At 40.6% G+C, this 19794-nt stretch overlaps 1 protein-coding gene across 1 annotated transcript in view; it reads left to right on the top strand.

Moving 5' to 3' along the window:
- Nucleotides 1–451: 451 nt before the first annotated feature.
- ASIP (agouti signaling protein) overlaps nt 452–19794 on the top strand; it is a 117737-nt gene continuing 98394 nt past the window's right edge. The window contains exon 1 of the mRNA XM_060233247.1: nt 452–504. Within this exon, the coding sequence (XP_060089230.1) occupies nt 494–504 (11 nt within the window). The 5' untranslated portion in view covers nt 452–493. The remainder of the gene's footprint in view (nt 505–19794) is intronic.

Raw genomic sequence — 19794 nt, 5'->3', positions numbered from 1 at the left:
GAATACTTCATAACAGCAAATATTGACTGAATGTTAAACTCAGAGAAAAATTTCACACTGCAGACATTCTAACTCAAGCCCGTAGGTGAAAAGTTATTAAAAGAAAAGTGGTATTGACATTTTAAGGTAGAGCCTCTATGCATCTTTATTTTGTTTGTAAAGTTATTGGTGTGCAAGTCTTGCTTGCCAAAAATTTTCATTTGCCAGGGCGAATCATATTTAACAGTCAAAGGGACAAAAATGAACTGAACTGAAATAATGCACTTTTTAAGTAAACAGTAAAGCCTGTACCTTGATTTCCAATAGGGAGGAAATGAATGAAGAATGGCTGTGAATTTCACTGTAAATTAGAACCAGGGAAGAAACACTAAACTATGCCACATTCCTTGAGTATATGGAGTTTGCATCTGGGGAAAGCAGACTTTAAGATGGTCATGGATTGGCATTCCCTCCCTCTCCCAAGATGAGTTAGCTTTCAGAAGGGAAGAGCCTGATGGATTCAAGGTGCAGGCAATATTTTTATTCCTCTTGTTTATTGTACAGTGCTTGATTTCCGTGTTCTCCCCCTCCTCCCTTCTTCTTTCTGTTTTTTTTTAAAAATAGAAGTTTGTGCCAGATTTTTTTTTCTCATGCTGTGAACCTACAACTTCTTAAAGGGGAAGGCTAATACAGATACCTAGTGAGAATCTTGAGGTTTTTGTTTCCCAAGATAAAATAAATAGAGGCACGTTCTTTTCAGGTAGGAACTGACCCTGTCACTTCTTTTCCATACTTTGAAAAACAGAATACTGAATGTTTCTCTCTTGTTACCCTTGGCTGATATCTGTGTATTTTCCTTACCGCCCCCTGAGTTTTCAGTTGTCTTAGGAAATGTTCATATTCCCATGGCTTGCTGTTTGCTTTTATTAACAGTTACAAATGTTTTCCTAAAACATTTCAGGAGTCACTAAATGGCTGCAATAAGTGTGTTACGAGGTGTTGGCTTGGTATTCTGGTCATTTTGTAGATACAATTGTTGAAAATATTTGGGAGTAATTGGGATTTTACTATATATGCATACCGTTAATTGCTCTGATTGGGGAGAAATAGAATGCCAGTTCCAACATCTAGAATAATCTAGAATATAAAATATATCTATATTGCTAGGGCATCTGACAGATGATTGCTTTGGTGTTAAGAGCAAATTTGCAGTTTCAGTTTTTGGAGACGGAGAATGTGACAAGTTGACTGAAGCTATGCACTTTGAGATTCAGGGGACTCTGGGGATACCTTGTCCATTCCAAACAGCTTGTTAGCTGCGAATCTGCTGTGCTTTTATTTTGGCAAATAAAAAGTATATTACAAAGACATTTTATGTCTTCAAAGCTCTGTTATCGAAGTGAAAAAAAATGCCCTAGAATGGTCCCTGGAATCCCTCATTGCTCAGCCACGTTGATTGTACAGGAATATTTTTTCTAAACTCCCTAGAAGTTTTTGGGTACTAAACTTCTTTTTTGCCAAGTTTTTTTTTTAAATGCTAATCTTATGCGCTTGCACAGTTTTAAAAATCCATGTTTACACTTACCACATAGAGCTAAGTGAATGAGCAGAGTTAGAAATGGAGAAATGGGCCTGCTTGTTATTCACTGAAATAATCGTTAACACTTCCACCAACATTAATACGATTTTTTGTGTTAGTTTTCAAATTTGAAAGATTAACTTAATTTAAAATGGTACTTTTACAGTAAACCAGTGGATACTGTTTAAAGAGACAATAATAAACTGATATTCTCGACATCTTAATTTTACAGTATATTTTATTTCAACTAAGTTTACTTGCAAGCATGTCTTATTAATATCACAGAAATAAAGCATCAAATTGCACTACATTTTCAATTTTAAAAAATATACTTTTGTTAGTGATTCTTTTGCACCATTGTTTAGGCTTTTGGAAACAGCTAGTTAATGAATGGGCCCATGCAGAATACATCTGACATTTTAAATGGGGTCTACGCTAGATTTTTATCAGAAGTTTCAACAACAGACATTTTCCATATGAAAAGGGAAAATGTTTTCCATTTTGAACATAAGCAGTTTATCGGATACAGTCACAGTAAATCTGTATTTGTGATGAAAAATTTAAATATCTCAATAGAATTAGAAACAATTTTAATCAAACAATGTTTATATGTGCTATTTAAAACTGTGTAACATGAATAAGTGACCCAGTGACCCAGACATTTTTAAAATGCTTCTTGTCTCAGATAAATTCTCAAGTAAAATCAAAGAGGCAACAGGCCTTGCTAATCCTAATGATTTCTTCTTTTCTAACTCTTGCTAGTAAAGCTCCTAATAATAGCTTTCTGTTTGCTCATTAAACCTTCATTTTCTACAGTAAAGGTATTCACTGCAACAAGACTGATCCTAAATCTGTAGTGTAAAATTATAGTGCCAGAGGGTTTAACATTTCAGATTAATTGAAAGTGTTATAATGACTTATTTATATTTATATTCTGGTAACTATTATTATTTTAAATTGTAATGGAAATTTGTTTTATAAATAGAAAATAATAAAAATATAGAAACGCTTGAATTATTGTTTTGCATTTCGGTATTAATTAATTTGATTAGTTTTAGTTCTTTTGCCTACCAGCAATTTTAAATTACTGATCTGAAATTATCATTTATGTATTTTATTGCCCTTTATGCTGTAAATCACCTTGGGTTCCTGCAAATGTACCCCAGCTTTCCATCCAAGGATCCCACAGACTCTAAACTCTTTAGGGCTCCCTACTTCCTGCCAAGGCGGTGGATCCCCAGGTTTGACAGGTCGCAACCCGCTGGCAGGGAGGAGACTGCTGAGGGGATCCCCACCCCCCAAAGAGCCCATCACTGGGCAATGCGATGACATCACCCAGAAGTGACATATTGTGTCGGGCACATTGTATGGGGAACTCTAGGAATTGGCTTTAAACTCTATGGTTTCATATGGGGATGCTCTAGCAATTTGGTGTGAACTCTATGGTACCCATTTGGGGGAGAACTTTATGGTATTGTGGAAAAACCTATTTATAGCATTTGCACAAGGTTTTTCTTTATTAAGCACTGTTCTAAAGGGGGAGGGGTCCAAGATAGGTCTTCTGAGAACAGAATCCCCAAATAGGAAAAGACTTTGACCTGCTCAGTATTGCAGTGCTTTCTTTTGAGCCAGAATGCATCAGAATGCTGTTCTGGTTGACTTGACCAGAATTCCAATTCAAAAAAAGGATTCTGGCAGAGGGAGACCTGATTTAAAGAATCAAGGTGAGAGAGGATCGCATGTGGGTAAAAGAGATGGGGGAGTAAGGAGTGGAGAAAAAAGCTTCCATATGCCTCCTCTCGATTGGCTGAAGTTACATGCTGATACATTTCTGATTCATTAAGAGTGGTCGCTACTCACTACCAGGTTGTTTTTGGCTTGTGAGTGGCTGGTTGATCTGTGGCCTTTGCTCAGTTCTTTCAGGTTGGCAAGCCTTGCAGCCAGTGTAGGATGGGTGCCAAGAAGCAACAGGGGGCTCCTTGGGTCATAGGACAGATGGGGGGGCTTTGATTTCGCTGTCTGCTTCTGTTACCCACTCTTCCAGATCATCCTGCCCACTCTCCTGAGTTTCTGTGGAAGTAGCCAGTTGTGGGGGGGGGGGGGGATAGAGACTTGGGGGTCTGGGGGCCTCCTCTCCCCCCATAGAGGCCATTGGTGGTAGCCCTGTAGCTCCTCCACTTTCAGCTATAGCCCTTCCCCCCTTTGCTATTATAGGTTCTCCCAGCAGCAGTGGGAGGGTTGGCAGCCCGAAACTTGGATGTCAGATGTTGGTCTCTTGTCTCAACAGGGGGATCAAGGTCTGGAGTTGATTTCCATACACACACACCTGGAAGGGGTTGAGGTGCCGTTGTGTGAATGTCAGTGGGTAGGGGTTCTTGTACTTGTGTGTAACCAAGTTGGGGGGTTTTGGGGGGGATGGATGGAGATAATCAGGAGAACCAGTATCAAGGTTAGTGGTCAGGGGGTGCGGCCTAATATGCTAATGAGTTGCTGCTGGGCTTTTTCTACAAAAAAAGCCCTACAATATTGGAACCATTGATAGACTATTGAGACAGCTTCCATTTTCTATATTGGTGAAAACTTGGATCTTAGATTTTGGGTAGTTAATCACCAAACTTTCTCCACAACAATAACTGGAGAAAGAGTGCAAGGCCCTTTTTAGTCCAATCCTGGTTCAGGGCAAAATCACAGCATCATCTACATAAAGCAAAATAAGTACACCAATCTCAGCTTATTTGGATGGATGGCAATAATCATCAAAAACTGATGCTACATTGTTTAAATATAAATTAAATAAGAAAGGTGCCAACAAGCATCCCTGGTGAACCTCCTTTTCCAAAGTAAATAGATGTGTTAAATTCCCATTGTACCCACAATGTACTTGAGAAGTCAAACCAAGTATAAACAGAGAAGAAGTCCTAGGAGCCTTTTGTCCATGGTAGTTTGATTTTTCCCCACCATCTAGGACAATTTATGAAGTCAAAATCCCCCTTGAGGTCGATAAAAGCTCATATAATCTCCCCCCCCCCCTAAAATATGAACATTTCTCAGCCAGGTGATAAAGAACTGGACGATGGTTATGTAAAGGAACCCTGCCTAAATTCTATCTGTTCATGTCCCAGTGTGGTTTCTAATTCCATCCAGTCCAGGATCTTCTTTAGTAAGTAAGCAGAATATAGTTTTCCTAGAGTAGAGAGAAGGCAGACAGGTCAGTAACAGGATTCCTTTTTAAATATTGGGACAATGATAGAACATTTCCTATGAATCAGATTTTTGTCCACTGATGTTAATTTGAGTGAAAACTGGGACCAGGACTGGGGACCACCACAATGGATCAGCCTTGAATAGCTCATTAGGGATTAAGACAGACCCCAGAGTTTTTCCTAATAATTTCCTAATTTACCTTTACCTTTAATTGACACCTTGGGCCAAGATGCTGTTGCATCAAGAGGAATAATTGCAGATGTGCTAAGCCCATTAGCATCAAAGAATAACTTCTTGAAATAGACTTCCCATGTCAAATGGCAATACAGCAAGGGATTTTAGATGCTGGATTTATAATAGTATGGACAATGGAACAGAATGCCTTATTGTTATTGATAGCTGGGATGAGATATCCCCATTCCTTGTTAAGGGCCATCCATCTCCTTGTTTTAATCTGTTTTAATATATTCTCTGTACATTTTCTTCAGTTCCATCAACTCTTGGAGGGTTGCTATTGTACAGATATTTTTAAACTCACAAAGCTTCTGGGACCTTAAAGCAAGGATTAGCCAGCACTAGAGGCTCTTTGAATCTTCCCAATTGCTATTTTGCAAAATTCCATAGATAGGAGATCCTATCCTGGTTCTCCAGTCTCTCACCCACTTTGGCTCTTAAAACAGGAAAAACCTAACCTGTGAATATTAGTAATATTCATTCACTGAAACAAGCAATGCTTCCTAAGTGATCAGTAAGCATTCTGTCTTTTGCATTAACTGCCATTCTGAATGATACACATTTGTAGCGAAGCATCCAAGAAGTTTTCTGCACAGAAAAGAGAAGCCACTGTCAAGCATGCGGTTTCAATGATGAGTCAAGTTTGATACAAAACTACGTTTATTGATAGACTGATACTTTCAGTGTAACAGATTCTTGAGAGTGATGCTAAAGATACATTGATGCAATACTTTTAAGGCATACTTCAAAAGGATTCCAAAAGGTGGGGGCGAGGGATGCGCTCTCACACATAAACTATCATAAATGTCTACATTCTCATGGCGTTATCAGGACTCCGTCCTTGCTTTCCCCAGATGTGTCGCACTCTCTAAGAGGAATGTATGGGAAGGTACTGATTACTCTTTCTCAAGTTAGTTTCATTTCTCTCTACTTCTGCGTTGCAAGCAATAAAGTAAGAAGGGGGAGGGAGAAAGAAAAACAGAGTTAACAGACCTTGGTCCTCCATGACATTTCACAGGCCAGCTTTATGGAGGACCCTAAAACAATCAATTACCAATGGAATTCTACCATGCTTGACAGCCACATTAAGGAAATAGCTTTAGTGTCTCATCATGAGTTTCAAGGGGCATAGGCATGTTAGCATGAAGCTTGAAAAACTAGGTAGGAACTAGCAGGAAGGTCCCTTGGATACTTCTGTGGCTATTATAGTTTAAATTGCCAGAAAGTGAGAGCCTGACTAATGAGGTTGAGGTACTGACTTCAGGACAAAAACTGGCATTTGAACCCAAATCAGAGGCTTGACTTGGGATAAGTAACAGACCATATGAGCCACTTGAGGTACATCAAGGAACATATCACATAAAACAAACTGTGCAAATGTACTTCTACATTGGACCATCATGTGATACAGCAGCCCAGGAATATAAAAAGAAAGAGCTTCTTCATAAAGGAAAATTGATTTGAATGCTCGCAAAATACTATTCAGAGTCACATGGACTCAAATTTGTTATTGCCACACAGAAAGAATTAGGGCTTGTATTTACTGAGAGGAAGAATGATTAAAAAGGAAAAAGAAGACCTTATAAGAAGATATCTAGAAGTGGTTTCATTCAGAAACCTGAATCTCCTGCAATCTCACAAACAATAAGGCCAGGGGAGAGGTCTGATTTCAGCAGTGAAATGTGTACAGGTAAGAAATGTGGGATCCTACCCCATCTGCTGCTTATTTCCCAGCAGTCTTCCCTCCAAACATTTTTCTTTCAGCTGGACATGCATCTGATATTACACTGTAGTGTTTGGAGAAGAGTCGCCAGAGGTCAGACTATAGGAAGGTAAGTCCTCCTGCACTGCAGAGACGCCTAATCTCAGCACCCACTTTTGAAGATTCTCCCTATCCCTGCAGAAAATCTGGTTTTAAGAGCATGAATCTGCTTACTACACCTATTAACTTTGGCCTTAAGATATCTACTTATGAGTATCAAAAAGTAAAGGAACAACTCCATTTAAGTGTGGAATTCATTCTAAAGCTAGAGAGGCTCAAGCCTTGATGTTAACATATTGTTAAGTCTGCCAGTTCAGGGAGGTACAGCCATTCTTAGTCAGAATTCTTGACTTAAAAAAAAATCTGGAGAGAGTGTTAATGTGCTGTAAATTATAGTGGATGTTTTTTATTCCTTAAAGAATTACCAAAGCCAAGGCCCTGATTTATCAGACCTCTAGCACAGATATGATTGTATATGATGTATATGATTGCACAGTAATGAAAAAGAAAAGTGATAGTTTAATTTCTTGATTCCTCACTTTTTCAAGGAAGGTAGTTCACAAACAAGACAGAAACCAAATCATACATAATTCCCACATCAGCACAACACAGACCTTCCTAAAATACATATAAAGAGACAGGCAGTGCAATCCTAAACACAGTTACAGTTTTCCAAGGGGGAGCTGGCTGGGTTCAAGAGGTCTCCCCAGCCTTGAAACAGGCTGCGGTGTGTCCATTTCTAAAGCCTATCCTGGACCTAGAATATCTCAATAACTATTTGCCAGTCTCAAATATTCCATTCTTGAGCAAGGTAATTGAACAGGTGGTATCTGTATGACTCGAAGCTTTCATGCGCAAGGATCCCTTCCAGTCTTGGTTTAGGCCTGGTTATGGGTCATCTTCAAAAGCAAGAGATGAAAAGACAACCTTCTGAGGTTAAACAGGTGACGGGCCACGAAGAGCCTCTCAGGTATGGCACCAAAATTCTGGAAGTCTCTTCTGACTTCTTACAGCAGTGGGTGAAGACTTTTTTGTTTCCTTTGGCATCTCCTCAGAGATCCCTCCTTCCTGACTAGTGTTTTAATTGCTGTTTTTGTCTCTACATATTTTAACTCTGTTTTTAGTTTGTTTTAATGACGTGTGTTTGGGGAGGGGTTGGTTTTAATGGTTTTAAAATGTGATTTTAACATGTATGTTTTAAATTGTTTGCTGCCTTTGGTTATCCAAAGGAGCCTTTCAGGACTTTGACATATTGAAAATTCTCATGTTACACTTTAAAGTATAATATATTCTAGCTCTTCTGAGACCTTCATACATTGATTAGGGATTCTTTCAGATAGGGATGAATAAATGTTGCATATTTCAGTTCCTTTTATATTTTTGATAGTGGTTTTTGTTCTCATATGAACATATGAAGCTGCCTTATATTGAATCAGACACTCAATCAATCAAAGTCAGTATTGTCTACTCAGTCTGGCAGCGGCTCTCCAGGGTCTCAACTTAGCTGAGGTTTTTTCATGCCTATTTGCCTCGACCCTTTTTAGTTGGAGATGCTGGGGATTGAACCTGGGACCTTCTGCTTACGAAGCAGATGCTTTACCACTGAGCCACCATCCCTCCCATTCTCATTTATTCACATTTTATAGATACATTTATATTGCATGCTATATCAAAATAATGGATGGTGAATTATCAGTGGCTATGTAAGAAATATAAGGAGAGCAACACTTTGTGGAGCAGGGATGGATGTTGTTCTGTGGGTAGTAAGATTTAAACTGAAAGTTCTCATACTGAGAAATGATGTTTAAGAGAGGTTCTTTTATGTTCCATAATGTACTTAATTGGAGCAATAAGGCTATGACTTCACTGATCACAGATGGGGAAAATGTGGAGTTTAATCAATTATTCATGTGAGTCTTCTTTGTTTAAACAACAATTCTTCATTATTTATAGCATTTCTTTATACTAAGATTTTCCACAGAGGCTGTTTTGTGTGTTTCTTTTGTCTGAGGACCAAGCTGGTCATGACAGGAGATGAATATGTGTTCTTATCTATCTATTCATATATAAAGTGTAGGGCTTTGAGCTTTATTGTTATTTTACACAAAATGGTGAGGTTGGTGAGGGGGCAAAACCAGACCTAACTCAAACTGCTTTAAAACCATTAAACTGCATTGAAGGACCATTCTTATAAGTGTTGTACAATTTCCCAGGTCCAGTAGTGCCAAAAGCTTTCTCTAATTAGCACACGTTTGGAATGCCTGCATTGCTGATAAGGATAGTACTTACTATGGTGTTCCCGCTATTATGTGTGCTAATTAGAGAAAGCTAGGAATTCTTTTGGCACTACTGGACCTGGGAAATTGTACAACACTTATAAGAATGGTCCCTAGAAGAAGGATCTGAGATCCGAAACGGCTTGCAAACCAGACCAGTTCTCCGTTGGACCACCTGTTTCTAATACTGGACTGAATGTTATTTAGTGGCTTTCAGCCACATGAATACAGTAGGAGCATTGAGTAACGTATGAGGTTTTAACTTGGTGATATGTACTGATATTATTTGTTTTTGTATTTTGATACTTATTATTCACAAGTTAAAATTGCATTTTACACTGAGAGTTTTTTCTTTTTGTTGAGATGCAGGTGTCAGCTGTCCTTTTCAGAGAGTCACAGAGGTTTAAGTCTCCTCACTTCTAATTTTTTGCTGCTTGTGTTTTTCTCTTACTACCTTTAAGTTTTTGCCAGCAAGCAGAGGTCATTTTGTAGAAAAATAGGTGGTGAAGCTCATTAGCATAACTCATTAGCATATGCCACCGCCGCCCCACCAGCCAAAAGCAACCCAACGCAAGAAAGGAGAGCCCTAGGCAAGCGAGGCCTGCTTGGGCTGGCTAGAGATCCAGCCAGCCTGAGCAGGCGTCACTCACCTGGGGCTCTCCTTGGCTGCCCCGCCCCCCATCAAAAGGCTAGCAAGCCACCCACTGACCAAAATCACATAAGAAGTGAGAAAGGGTGGTGTGGGCCTCTCCAGGGGTAATGAGGGCTGCTGGGGGTGTGGCAAAACTCCTTGTGGCTGGCTGGCTGCCTGCTCTCCTAATACAGGGATTGTTATGCAGCTGCACCTACTATTCAATGGACAAGGTAAATGGAGAGGAAGAGGGGGAACCCTCAGAAAGGCTCAGGAGCTGCACTCCTGTGAGCTTTTGCTAAATTCAAGGCCTGCCAGTATGTGTTATTTACTTGATTTATAGTCCACTTTTCCCACCAAGATTCAAGACAAATTACACAGTTAAAAAACTGGAGCATGTTAGGGTTGCTAGGTCAAGCCTGGTAAATCCATAGGATTTCTAGTGATTCTTAGAGCTACCCTATATAATTTCCAGTTTTTTCTCAGAAATGACACTGTGGCACCACCAATATAGCTTTATTTAAAAAAAAAATTCTCCAGCTGTTGCTCTGAGTGGGAATGGGCAAAGAGGGCTCCCGCCATAGGCCTGGCAGCACTAAGCAATAGACAATGCAATAAAATCAGATTACGAAATTAAAATAGTGCATTAAACAGTAGACTACATTCAATGAAGCACTGCAGTACATAAAACAAACAATGAAACAAAATTTATGTTTTGGATTATGTTATGGATTATGAAATGAGAGAACAGCGCAATAGTATAGTTCAGGGCTTTTTTTGTAGAAAAAGCCCAGCAGGAACTCTCTTGCATATTAGGCCACACCCCTGATGCCAAGCCAGCTGAAACTGTTCCTGTGCATTCCTGCTCCAAAAAAAGCACTGGTATGGTTTCAACAGTGCACAAAGCAGATCAGTCCTGCGGCTTGGAGTTCTTCCCTGCTCCTATGCCTTTTCAAGTGTCAACTAGCTGCAGGAAGGCACCCCCACACACACAGTTTTGGAACTTGGTGGCTCTGGCATGCATTACAGAACCATTAATAAAAATGATTCCTTGACAATTGCTTTTAGTACAATGCAAGATTAAAACATTTATGTAAGATTACACTGTGATGACATACTGGGAGAGCTGTGAATGGGTCTTCCAGCATCTTTAAAACCTCTGCCTTATAGTCCTGCTTATAGTCCTGCTTATGTCACTAGGCACTCATTGCCAGACTAACCTACCTTATATGGGGTGATTGTGGATAAAATAGGTGTGAAGAGGAACATGTTGTGAGCCACTTAGATCCCACTGGAGACAGTGCTATAGCAGCACCATTGAGATGCCTTGACTCCATTGACTATTTATTTTGGCAGTCTTAAAGGACAGATGTTTAACCTCTATGGACAAGGAGAAGAACCTTATAATGCCTTGCACGCTATTTGGAAACTAAACTATCATTGTTAAATTACTATTGTTGTATAACTGATGTGTTCAGAATTTACCAGGTTGTCTAATCACTTGCATTTTGTGACTTGCATAGATGATCACCAAGAACACCAGATGACACAGAGGAAATGGTGGTGGAGGAGTGCATCTGTGAGTGTAAGTTTTGTTTTGATTATCTTAATTTCATCCTACATGTCAAATTCCTACTGCAGAATGATAACCAGTCTACACACAAACACAAACACTCAAGTGATGTTGGTTACTTTGGCTCAGCATCACACACTACACAATTTAGTGATAGGACTGTAATTGTATCTTATATGTTAACTCAGCAAGAAACATCTTTAAAAAATGCTACAGGCACCTTCTTAGGTTAGCTGCATCTGTCACACCAATCACTGGTGCCCTGAGCACCCACTGCCCAATGATCTACTTCTCTCCTCTTGTTTCCAGACAACAACAACCACAAGTTCACTGTAAGTCAATGGAGTCAAGGCATCTCAATGGTGCCACTATAGCACTGAAGTGCTTTATTACTATAGCACTTCAGTGCTATATAGTGAGATCTTATATCACTAACCTGTTAGAGTTCTTTGAGGGGGTGAACAAACATGTGGACAAAGAGGACCCAATAGATGTTGTTTAACTTGACTTCCAGAAAGCTTTTGATAAAGTTCCTCATCAGAGGCTCCTTAGTAAGCTCGAGAGTCATGGGGTAAAAGGATAAGTCCTCTTGTGGATCAAATACTGGCTAATTAATAGGAAACAGAGAGTGAGTATAAATGGACAATTTTCTAAGTGGAGAGTGGTAAGCAGTGGGATGCTGCAGGGCTCAGTACTGGGTCCAATGCTTTTAAACTTGTTCATTAATGATTTGGAGTTGGGAGTAAGCAGTGAAGTGGCTAAGTTTGCAGATGACACTAAATAGTTCAGGGTGGTGTGAACCATTGAGGACTGTGAGGTAAATAAATTCTGCTAACAGTCAGTCACTAAAACAGGTCTGTCTGAAATGACAGAAAAAATCCATTAGTAAGAGTTACTAAAATGGACTACAAAGGTAGTTTGAAAAGGGCCACTTGATACAGAACTTCATGAAGTTGGTTTGCAGGCCAGGATACAGTATTAGCATTTAGTCTATCAAGAAAATCGCTTAAGTAAGATAAAAGACACAGCAGGCTTTTAACAATGTATAGTTTTTAAAGTCAGCCTGTGATTCAAGCATGGTGGGGAATCACCAATTCAAAGCAAGTCAAATCATCAGACCAAGCAGGCCTTCAGTAGTTCTTTGAATTATTGCTTAATGTGGGGAGTGAACAATGTGGGGTTGCAACCTTAGTGTTCTAAAACAGCCCTGTTCTTGTATGTGTGTGTGTGTGTGTGTGTGTATGATTTTTCATACCCCTGTGCATGATGTAAACAGACCTGTTGAAGCTGAAGTTAGCTCAGTAGGGAAAAAAAAGACAGGTATAAGGCATCTGTTTGAGGCTGCTAATTAACTTTAAAGAAAAAGACACATGATGAAATTCTAATTGGACATCTTGTATAGTTTGGCCACTATACTAGTAAATAGGAAATCTAAAACAGACATGTCAAACATATGGCCCACTGACAGAATTGACCGATCCCAGGCTCTTATTTGATCTGCAAGCAACTAGGGGAAAGCAGTCTGAATGTGAACTAGAAGGTCCTATATTAAGGTATTAAACCCCTTGCTGAGGTTCCTTCCTTCCCCAAATGCAGACTCTCCCCAGGGTCTTCCCCCAGATCAACCTGGAGTTGGCAACCATAAGGTACAAGGAAGGCTGGTTTGACCCCAACCTCTGTGCAGCCAGGCAGGATGCACCACCTACCATTGCCAATTGGGGCCTTGTGTCCACTGCCTGTGCTACTGGAAAGATGGTTAGCTGTTCATGTGCAGCAGGCACACTCTCTTTGGCCCACTTCCCTGATCCCAGCAAAGCACCTTCCCACTTGAAGACAACCCAGGGAAGTTGCCCACAGTAACAGGCACCTATGAAAAGCTGCTGGCTGTCTCGTCAAATGGGTCCATGTACATAAGTGTCCACGAACAGAATGCCTGGCCAGGCTGGGCGCATTGTGCACAGTAGCCCAGGTGAGAAAGAAAATCCTAGTACTTACATAAGAGATGTCACAAATGCAAAACACCAAGGGTTGGGATGGAGGAGGCCTGCCAAGTCAAGTTAGCTGAAGCCTACAGACTCACTGAACCAAGTGTGAGCAGCCCCTCTCCTGATTCCCTTCCTCTGCTATGTAGGTTGGATTAAATAACAAGTAATGGCAAAATGCATGCACACTCCCTAAGCTTCCTGCACAGAAGCACTGCCTTATGTAACAGTCTGAATGGAAGTGCAGGTTGAGGAGAGGCAAAGGTTAGAGACAGGAGCAGGCATTTAGAAAAGCGCACTAGGATTGTGCACAGCAGAGGTGGGCACATGGGGAGTAAAATTTTGGGTGATTGGATAATGCCATGGAACTGGCAGAAAATAAAAATCTGAAAAAGGCAATTAAAGTGAAGCTGGCATCTTTGGAGAGTGGCAGTGCTTGAAAAGTGCTTGTGGTGCTGGTAAGCACTGCATTTCCTCTTGTGGTTCAAGCTTGTTGCTGAATATGGGACTTGACAGAGGAAGGTGTGGAAGTGTGCAGCTGCCTCACCAACTCCCTTTCCCAAAGCCTGCTGGTCATAGCCATTCCTTTAAGGCAGAGCTTGTTGGGTTCCCCTGGTTGATGCAACTTGGCCACCTGTCTTTGGCTGCTGCACCTGCGGCAACAGAATGCAGCATTTCATGCTCCAGCTCATCAAAACTTTGTGAAATGTGTTAGTCTTTAAAGAGCTATGAGAGTCTCTGGTTGTCACACCTTTATTGTCAGGCAGTAACTCTATGTGCTGTGCAAAATGACTTGTGCCTACTGAGCAAAGGGTGTTTAGTTAGGTGCCGAGGAAGGGTATGAGTCACAGTCAGTGGTAAAATATCTCTGGTACCTGGCATTACATTTTATGGCATGCATGGCCTGCCCAACAAAGTTATATATATATATATGATATATATATCAGATTCAGTCCTCAACAAATGAGTTTGGCATCTCTGTTCTAAAGTGGTGTATTTTTGTGAGGGAGGTAAAGAGTGAAAGGGCCAAGAGGATGATTACCAAATGCACAGGGTACTGTTTTATATTTTTTAAAAAAAAATGCATTCTGTGTTTGTATATAATTCTAGCATTTTGTAACACATTTTGTATCACATTTCCTGAGTTACACACCTTTTGAATGGGTGTGTAACTCTGGTCAAACAGTGTGCTGTACTTGAAATCTAATGAATGACAATAATTTGTAGTTTCCTGCTTACACATTTGAAAGTAAGAGGAAGTGTACTTCCATTTTTAAATTCAGAAACTGAAGTGCCTTACCAGTCAGAAATTTAAGACAGAATAATTTATGCATTATCGGTGGATATTTAAGTCACTTCCCCCCCCCCCCAACAGTCAACAGAGATATACTTCAGAGAGTTGAGCACAAATGTACCATGTCCTTTGACAGTTTTCTATCTAAACTGTAGCAACTGGCATTAACCCCATTTATGAGATGTTAAATAGGTTATGAGGTGTTAAGTCACCTAATTAAGGAAATCAAAGACCTGGTCTAAGAGTGAGGTGACAGAATAGACTGTATCTTTTCCGGCTGCAACTGAGGCAATCATCCAAACATTCTTCCTCACCATCTCACGCTGTTTAATAATAAACTGGAAGTAAAGCTGAATACATCAGGAGAAAGAATGCAAGTGGCTAGGCCAGAACCTATGCTGGATTTCCACTTATAGGGAATTAGTACAGTCAAACTTTGAAAAACATGGTCTGAAGGGCTGCAGTGCATTCTGTCACCTCAGCACATTTCCACCTTATTACTAGGGATGGTTGAACACCAAGTGGTCCAGCTCACATCCTGTTTGCCAGTCAGGAGCTACATTTCTCGACTCTTCGTTGACCCATTTGTGGCTGTTCAGTAGGTTGCTTCAACTATTCTTTCCAAACAGTGCAGTGCAGCACAATCATATTGTTCCCCTTGTAAGTTCTCACACAATCCGGTGGAATTTTACTCAGGGTTGGCAATTCTAGGTTAAGGAATTTCTGGAGATTTGAGAGGTGGAGCCTGGGGAGGGCATGTTTTGTAGGGAGAGTGACCTCAGTGGGATATAATGTCACACTCTAAAGCACCCATTTTCTCCAGAGGAAACAAGCTCTGTAGTCTGGAGATTAGTTGTAATTCCAGGAGATCTCCAGGCCTCATTGGGAGCCTGAGGTTGGCACCCTGCCCCTCTTAACTTGCTGTGCTGCAGTTTATCTATCCAGTTATATCAGTCACAAATACATTCTGTGCTTGCAAAAACCTGATCCAAACTTTTTTGACAGATTTTGGAGCCATTTGGTACTTAACTGAACAGTTAGTTTTCTTTCACTTGAGCTATCTACTGAAGTTACCAACCTCACACCTGGAAATCTCCTACTATTGCAATTGATCTCCAGACAACCAAGACCAGTTCCCCTGGAGAAAATGGTCACTTTGGAGGCTGCACTCTACGGCATTATACTCTGCAGAGGTCCTTCCCCTCCTCCAAACCCTGCCTTCCCTGTTGCTTTATCTGCAGTCATACCAGCACCAGGAAAACCGCAGAAGCCCATCCTCTTGTGGAAGCCATCCTGGTGACAATCCACACAGTATGTTCAACTGTTGACCATTTTCTCTATAAAAGTCAAAGCATCTCTAGTTTTTACCGTTCATTCTATTGACTGCCTAGACGACCAAGTTTTAGAAGCCAGTTCTCTTTACCCATGGAACACACAGAAGGAGTTACTCCTCAAAAAGTATGCATGAGATTAAAACTTGATGAAAATGCAGTATACATAGCTGTACATAGGAATGAAAAAATAATTCTGAAACAAAAAGCATTCTTATATATTTATATGATATATGTACATCTCACAGTAGGATGCAGCATTCCTTCAAAAGTGTGAGAATATTTAAAGAGTTCAGGACAATTTGTTTTTCCACGCAACATATACATTAACAGATTGTAAAAGCAAATGGAAAATCTAGTTACATTTTTTAAGTGTCAGCTAGTTACATTTTTTAAAGTCTCAGTTTCAATGGGTGTGCAGTCTAAATATTACTTGAGGATTGTTTTTACAGTAAATTTAAAGAACTAAGAGCTAGATGGCAGTGTAATATCACATTCAGCCTTCATTGACAACTGAGCCTAAATGTTCTAAAAAAAATTTCAGTATCTAAATGACTTAAAACAACTGAGAAGAACACCAAGAAAATTAGGAAACTCTCTGCAAAGTTTAGCCTTAATTAACTGAGCTAATTCAGTTATTCTGGCAATAAAACTTCAAAACAATGGAACCTCCCCCCCCACACACACACACACCTTTATCAGCTCTTACTACATAATGGTCAATTTTCCTGTGAAGATAGATCCAGATGGATTTCACTATTTTGCCACATTTCACTATTTTGCCATTGGATTCTAACTTTGTATCACCTTACATTCTTAACCCCTGCCCAACAGACATATGTAGCTCTGCTCACTGTACCCCATTCTATTGTCTGATGAAGTATGCATACATATGAAAGCTTACATTCTGAATAAAACTTTGTTGGTCTTAAAGGTGCTACTGGACTCCTACTTTATTCAAAATGTAAGCTTTCATGTGTATGCACACTTCATGAAGAGTCTGTCTGTCTGTCTGTCTGCCTGCCTGCCCGCCTGCCTGCCTGTCTGTCTGTCTGTCTGTCTATCTATCTTAACTTATACATGTGTAAAACAGATTCCTGAAGTAGGGCATATTAGTGTTCTGCCATAGAGTTGTGATGTTAGCTGATTAGTGTTGTTGTCAGCCCCCTGGTTTCCACAACTGCCAGTGGGAGAAAAATAGAATAAAAGATTGTCAGCTAACAGTGTGGCATCATGCCTCTCTGAGTTGGCCATAGAGTTTCAGTCAATTACTCCAGAGGCATGGTATCACTTCCAGATTTTTCTAGAAGAGATGTTATGTCATTGCCTGGCAGGAACCACTGCCCCAGTCTCCTACTAGTTACCAGGCCAGGCTGGGTTGGGTAACTCTATATATTGTTAGTCTTGTTAGTTTGCACACCAAAGCTGATACCTTGAATAATTTTTTTGTTGGTCTTAAAGGTGCCACTGGACTTTCACATTGTTCTACCATATTTGAGAGCCAGTTTGGTGTAGTGGTTAAGTGCACAGACTCTTATCTGGGAGAACCGGGTTTGATTCCCCACTCCTCCACTTGTTCCTGCTGGCATGGCCTTGGGTCAGCCAGAGCTCTGGCAGAGGTTGTCCTTGAAAGGGCAGCTGCTGTCAGAATCCTCTCACCCCAACCCACCTCACAGGGTGTTTGCTGTGCGGGAAGAAGATAAAGGAGATTGTGAGCCACTCTGAGACTCTGAGATTTGGAGTGGAGGGTGGGATATAAATCCAATATCAACATCATCATATTTGCTGTGCAAATTGTATTAGTGTATGTTAATTACCACTCTTCTCTCTTTCTCATCCCTTATCTCAAAATGGGCCATCCTCAGAGGAACGTAGAATTCACAACAGAAAAAAACCAAGAGTTGGGCTCCTCTGAGGGTGGGTGATTATTTAAAAATACAGCTTTTCAAGGGTAAAAACAGTGAGTATTCTAGTTCCAATCTTCCAATTCCTAGTGCAGGAATTTTTCATATATTACACCACTATTCATTACAGGACTCAAGGTAGGGGAACCAGTTTGTCTTTCAGCAGGGAAAAGAGTATTCTGTTCATCTATATACCTTCCTTACTGGTAATTTTTCATGAAACAAGATTGCATGTGCAAGCCCTTTCTTCCCACCCAATTGGTCATATCTCTAGAGCCCCATGGTGCAGAGTGTTAAAGCTGCATTACTGCTCTGCTCACGACCTGAGTTTGATCCCCGGCGGAAGCTGGGTTTTCAGGTAGCCAGACTTGAGGTTGACTCAGACTTCCATCCTTCCGAGGTTGGTAAAATGAGTACCCAGTGTAGATGACTGGGGAAGGCAATGGCAAACCACCCCGCAAAAAGTCTGCCATAAAAACGTTGTGAAAGCAACGTCATCCCAGAGTCAGAAACGACTGGTGCTTGCACAGGGGACCTTTCCTTTCCTTTCCTTTCCTTTCCTTTCCTTTCCTTTCCTTTCCTTTCCTTTCCTTTCCTTTCCTTTCCTTTCCTTTCCTTTCCTTTCCTTTCCTTTCCATAGAAAGATAGACATAGACTCTCTCTCGATAGACATAGAAAGAAAGACACAGACTCTCACTCTCTCTCTCTCTCTCTCTCTCTCGATTCACAAAAGAAATTGAGAGAGATTTAGGGCTGCCAAGCTCCCGCCAAGAAATCCCCCAGTTTGGGGAGTCCCAACCTGCTGGCACAGAGCAGGCTGCCAGGGGGATTCCTGCCCTCAAAGAGCCCTGTCGTTGCACAACATGCCCTGCACAATGACATCACCCAGAAGTGACATCACACCAGGCACATCGCACTGGGGATGCTGTAAGATTTATGGTAGAACTCTATGGTACCAGGAGTCCCCTGCCACAGAAGCAGAAGGACTTGGCAACCCTAGAGAGATTGTTATATTAAACATAATATGCTATGGAAAAATAGATTTAAAGCAGCAGGGCTTTTTTGGTAGAAAAAGCCCAGCATGGACTAATTTGCATATTTGGCCACACCCCCTGGTGTCACCATTGTTTCACACAGGGCTTTTTTGTAGAAAAAGTTTTGTAGAAAAAGCCCAGTGGGAACACATTTGCATATTAAGCCACACCACCATTGACCTGACATCACCATTGACCAGACACCACCATTGTTTCACACAGGGCTTTTTTGTAGAAAATGCCCAGCAGGAATTCATTTGCATAGTATTCCATACCCCCTGACTCCAAGCCAGCTGGAACTATGTTCCTGTGCATTCCTGCTCAAAAAAAGCCCTGCAAAGCAGTGTCTAAAACACAATTTTTGAACAGGTGTGGCTACACTTGTGTTCAATTTCCTGCACAATAGTCGAAGAATGAATAACCAAAGCTCTGGTAGGAAAGTAGAGAAGAAGAAAATTGTTCAAATATTGCCAGTATTCAAGAGGTTTTTGTAGAACTTATGTAAACATCCGATTAGGATTGGCTACATTCATTGGCTTTGAGAGATCTTCAAAATGATTAGCAGTCCTGGGTAGAGGTGGGAGAGAAAGGGTAGTTTGCGAGCCAAAAACAACATTGCACATAGGAGGGCAGTTTATATTAGAAACCAGAACAAGATGAACAGTGCTGTAGTGCAGGAACACTCATTGCTGTTCAGTTGTACACATTCTAAATCCTAAAGCTATAAAATAAAGAATTGATGGTAAAAAAATAAGATATTGAACTATCAATTTTAATTATATCTAATTATTGCTCTTAGAGGCAAATTATTTTTGCACATTTTATAGAATGACAGAAATGTGGGGTCTTCCTAGCCTCCCAGACAGGCCATTCTACAAACAGCTATTCATCGTACCCATATGCAGAAGGCTTTGCTCAAATGGGTGACGTAACTGCACTGGAGCATAGTGGGGGAGGTGGTCCTGAAGGTATATGGTTCCAAGGCCATTCAGACTTTTGTAGGTGGTAACC

The sequence above is a fragment of the Heteronotia binoei genome, chromosome 2 (assembly GCF_032191835.1).
Source record: "Heteronotia binoei isolate CCM8104 ecotype False Entrance Well chromosome 2, APGP_CSIRO_Hbin_v1, whole genome shotgun sequence".
Taxonomy (NCBI): Eukaryota; Metazoa; Chordata; class Lepidosauria; order Squamata; family Gekkonidae; genus Heteronotia; species Heteronotia binoei.
This window is presented reverse-complemented; position numbering and strand designations above follow the sequence as displayed.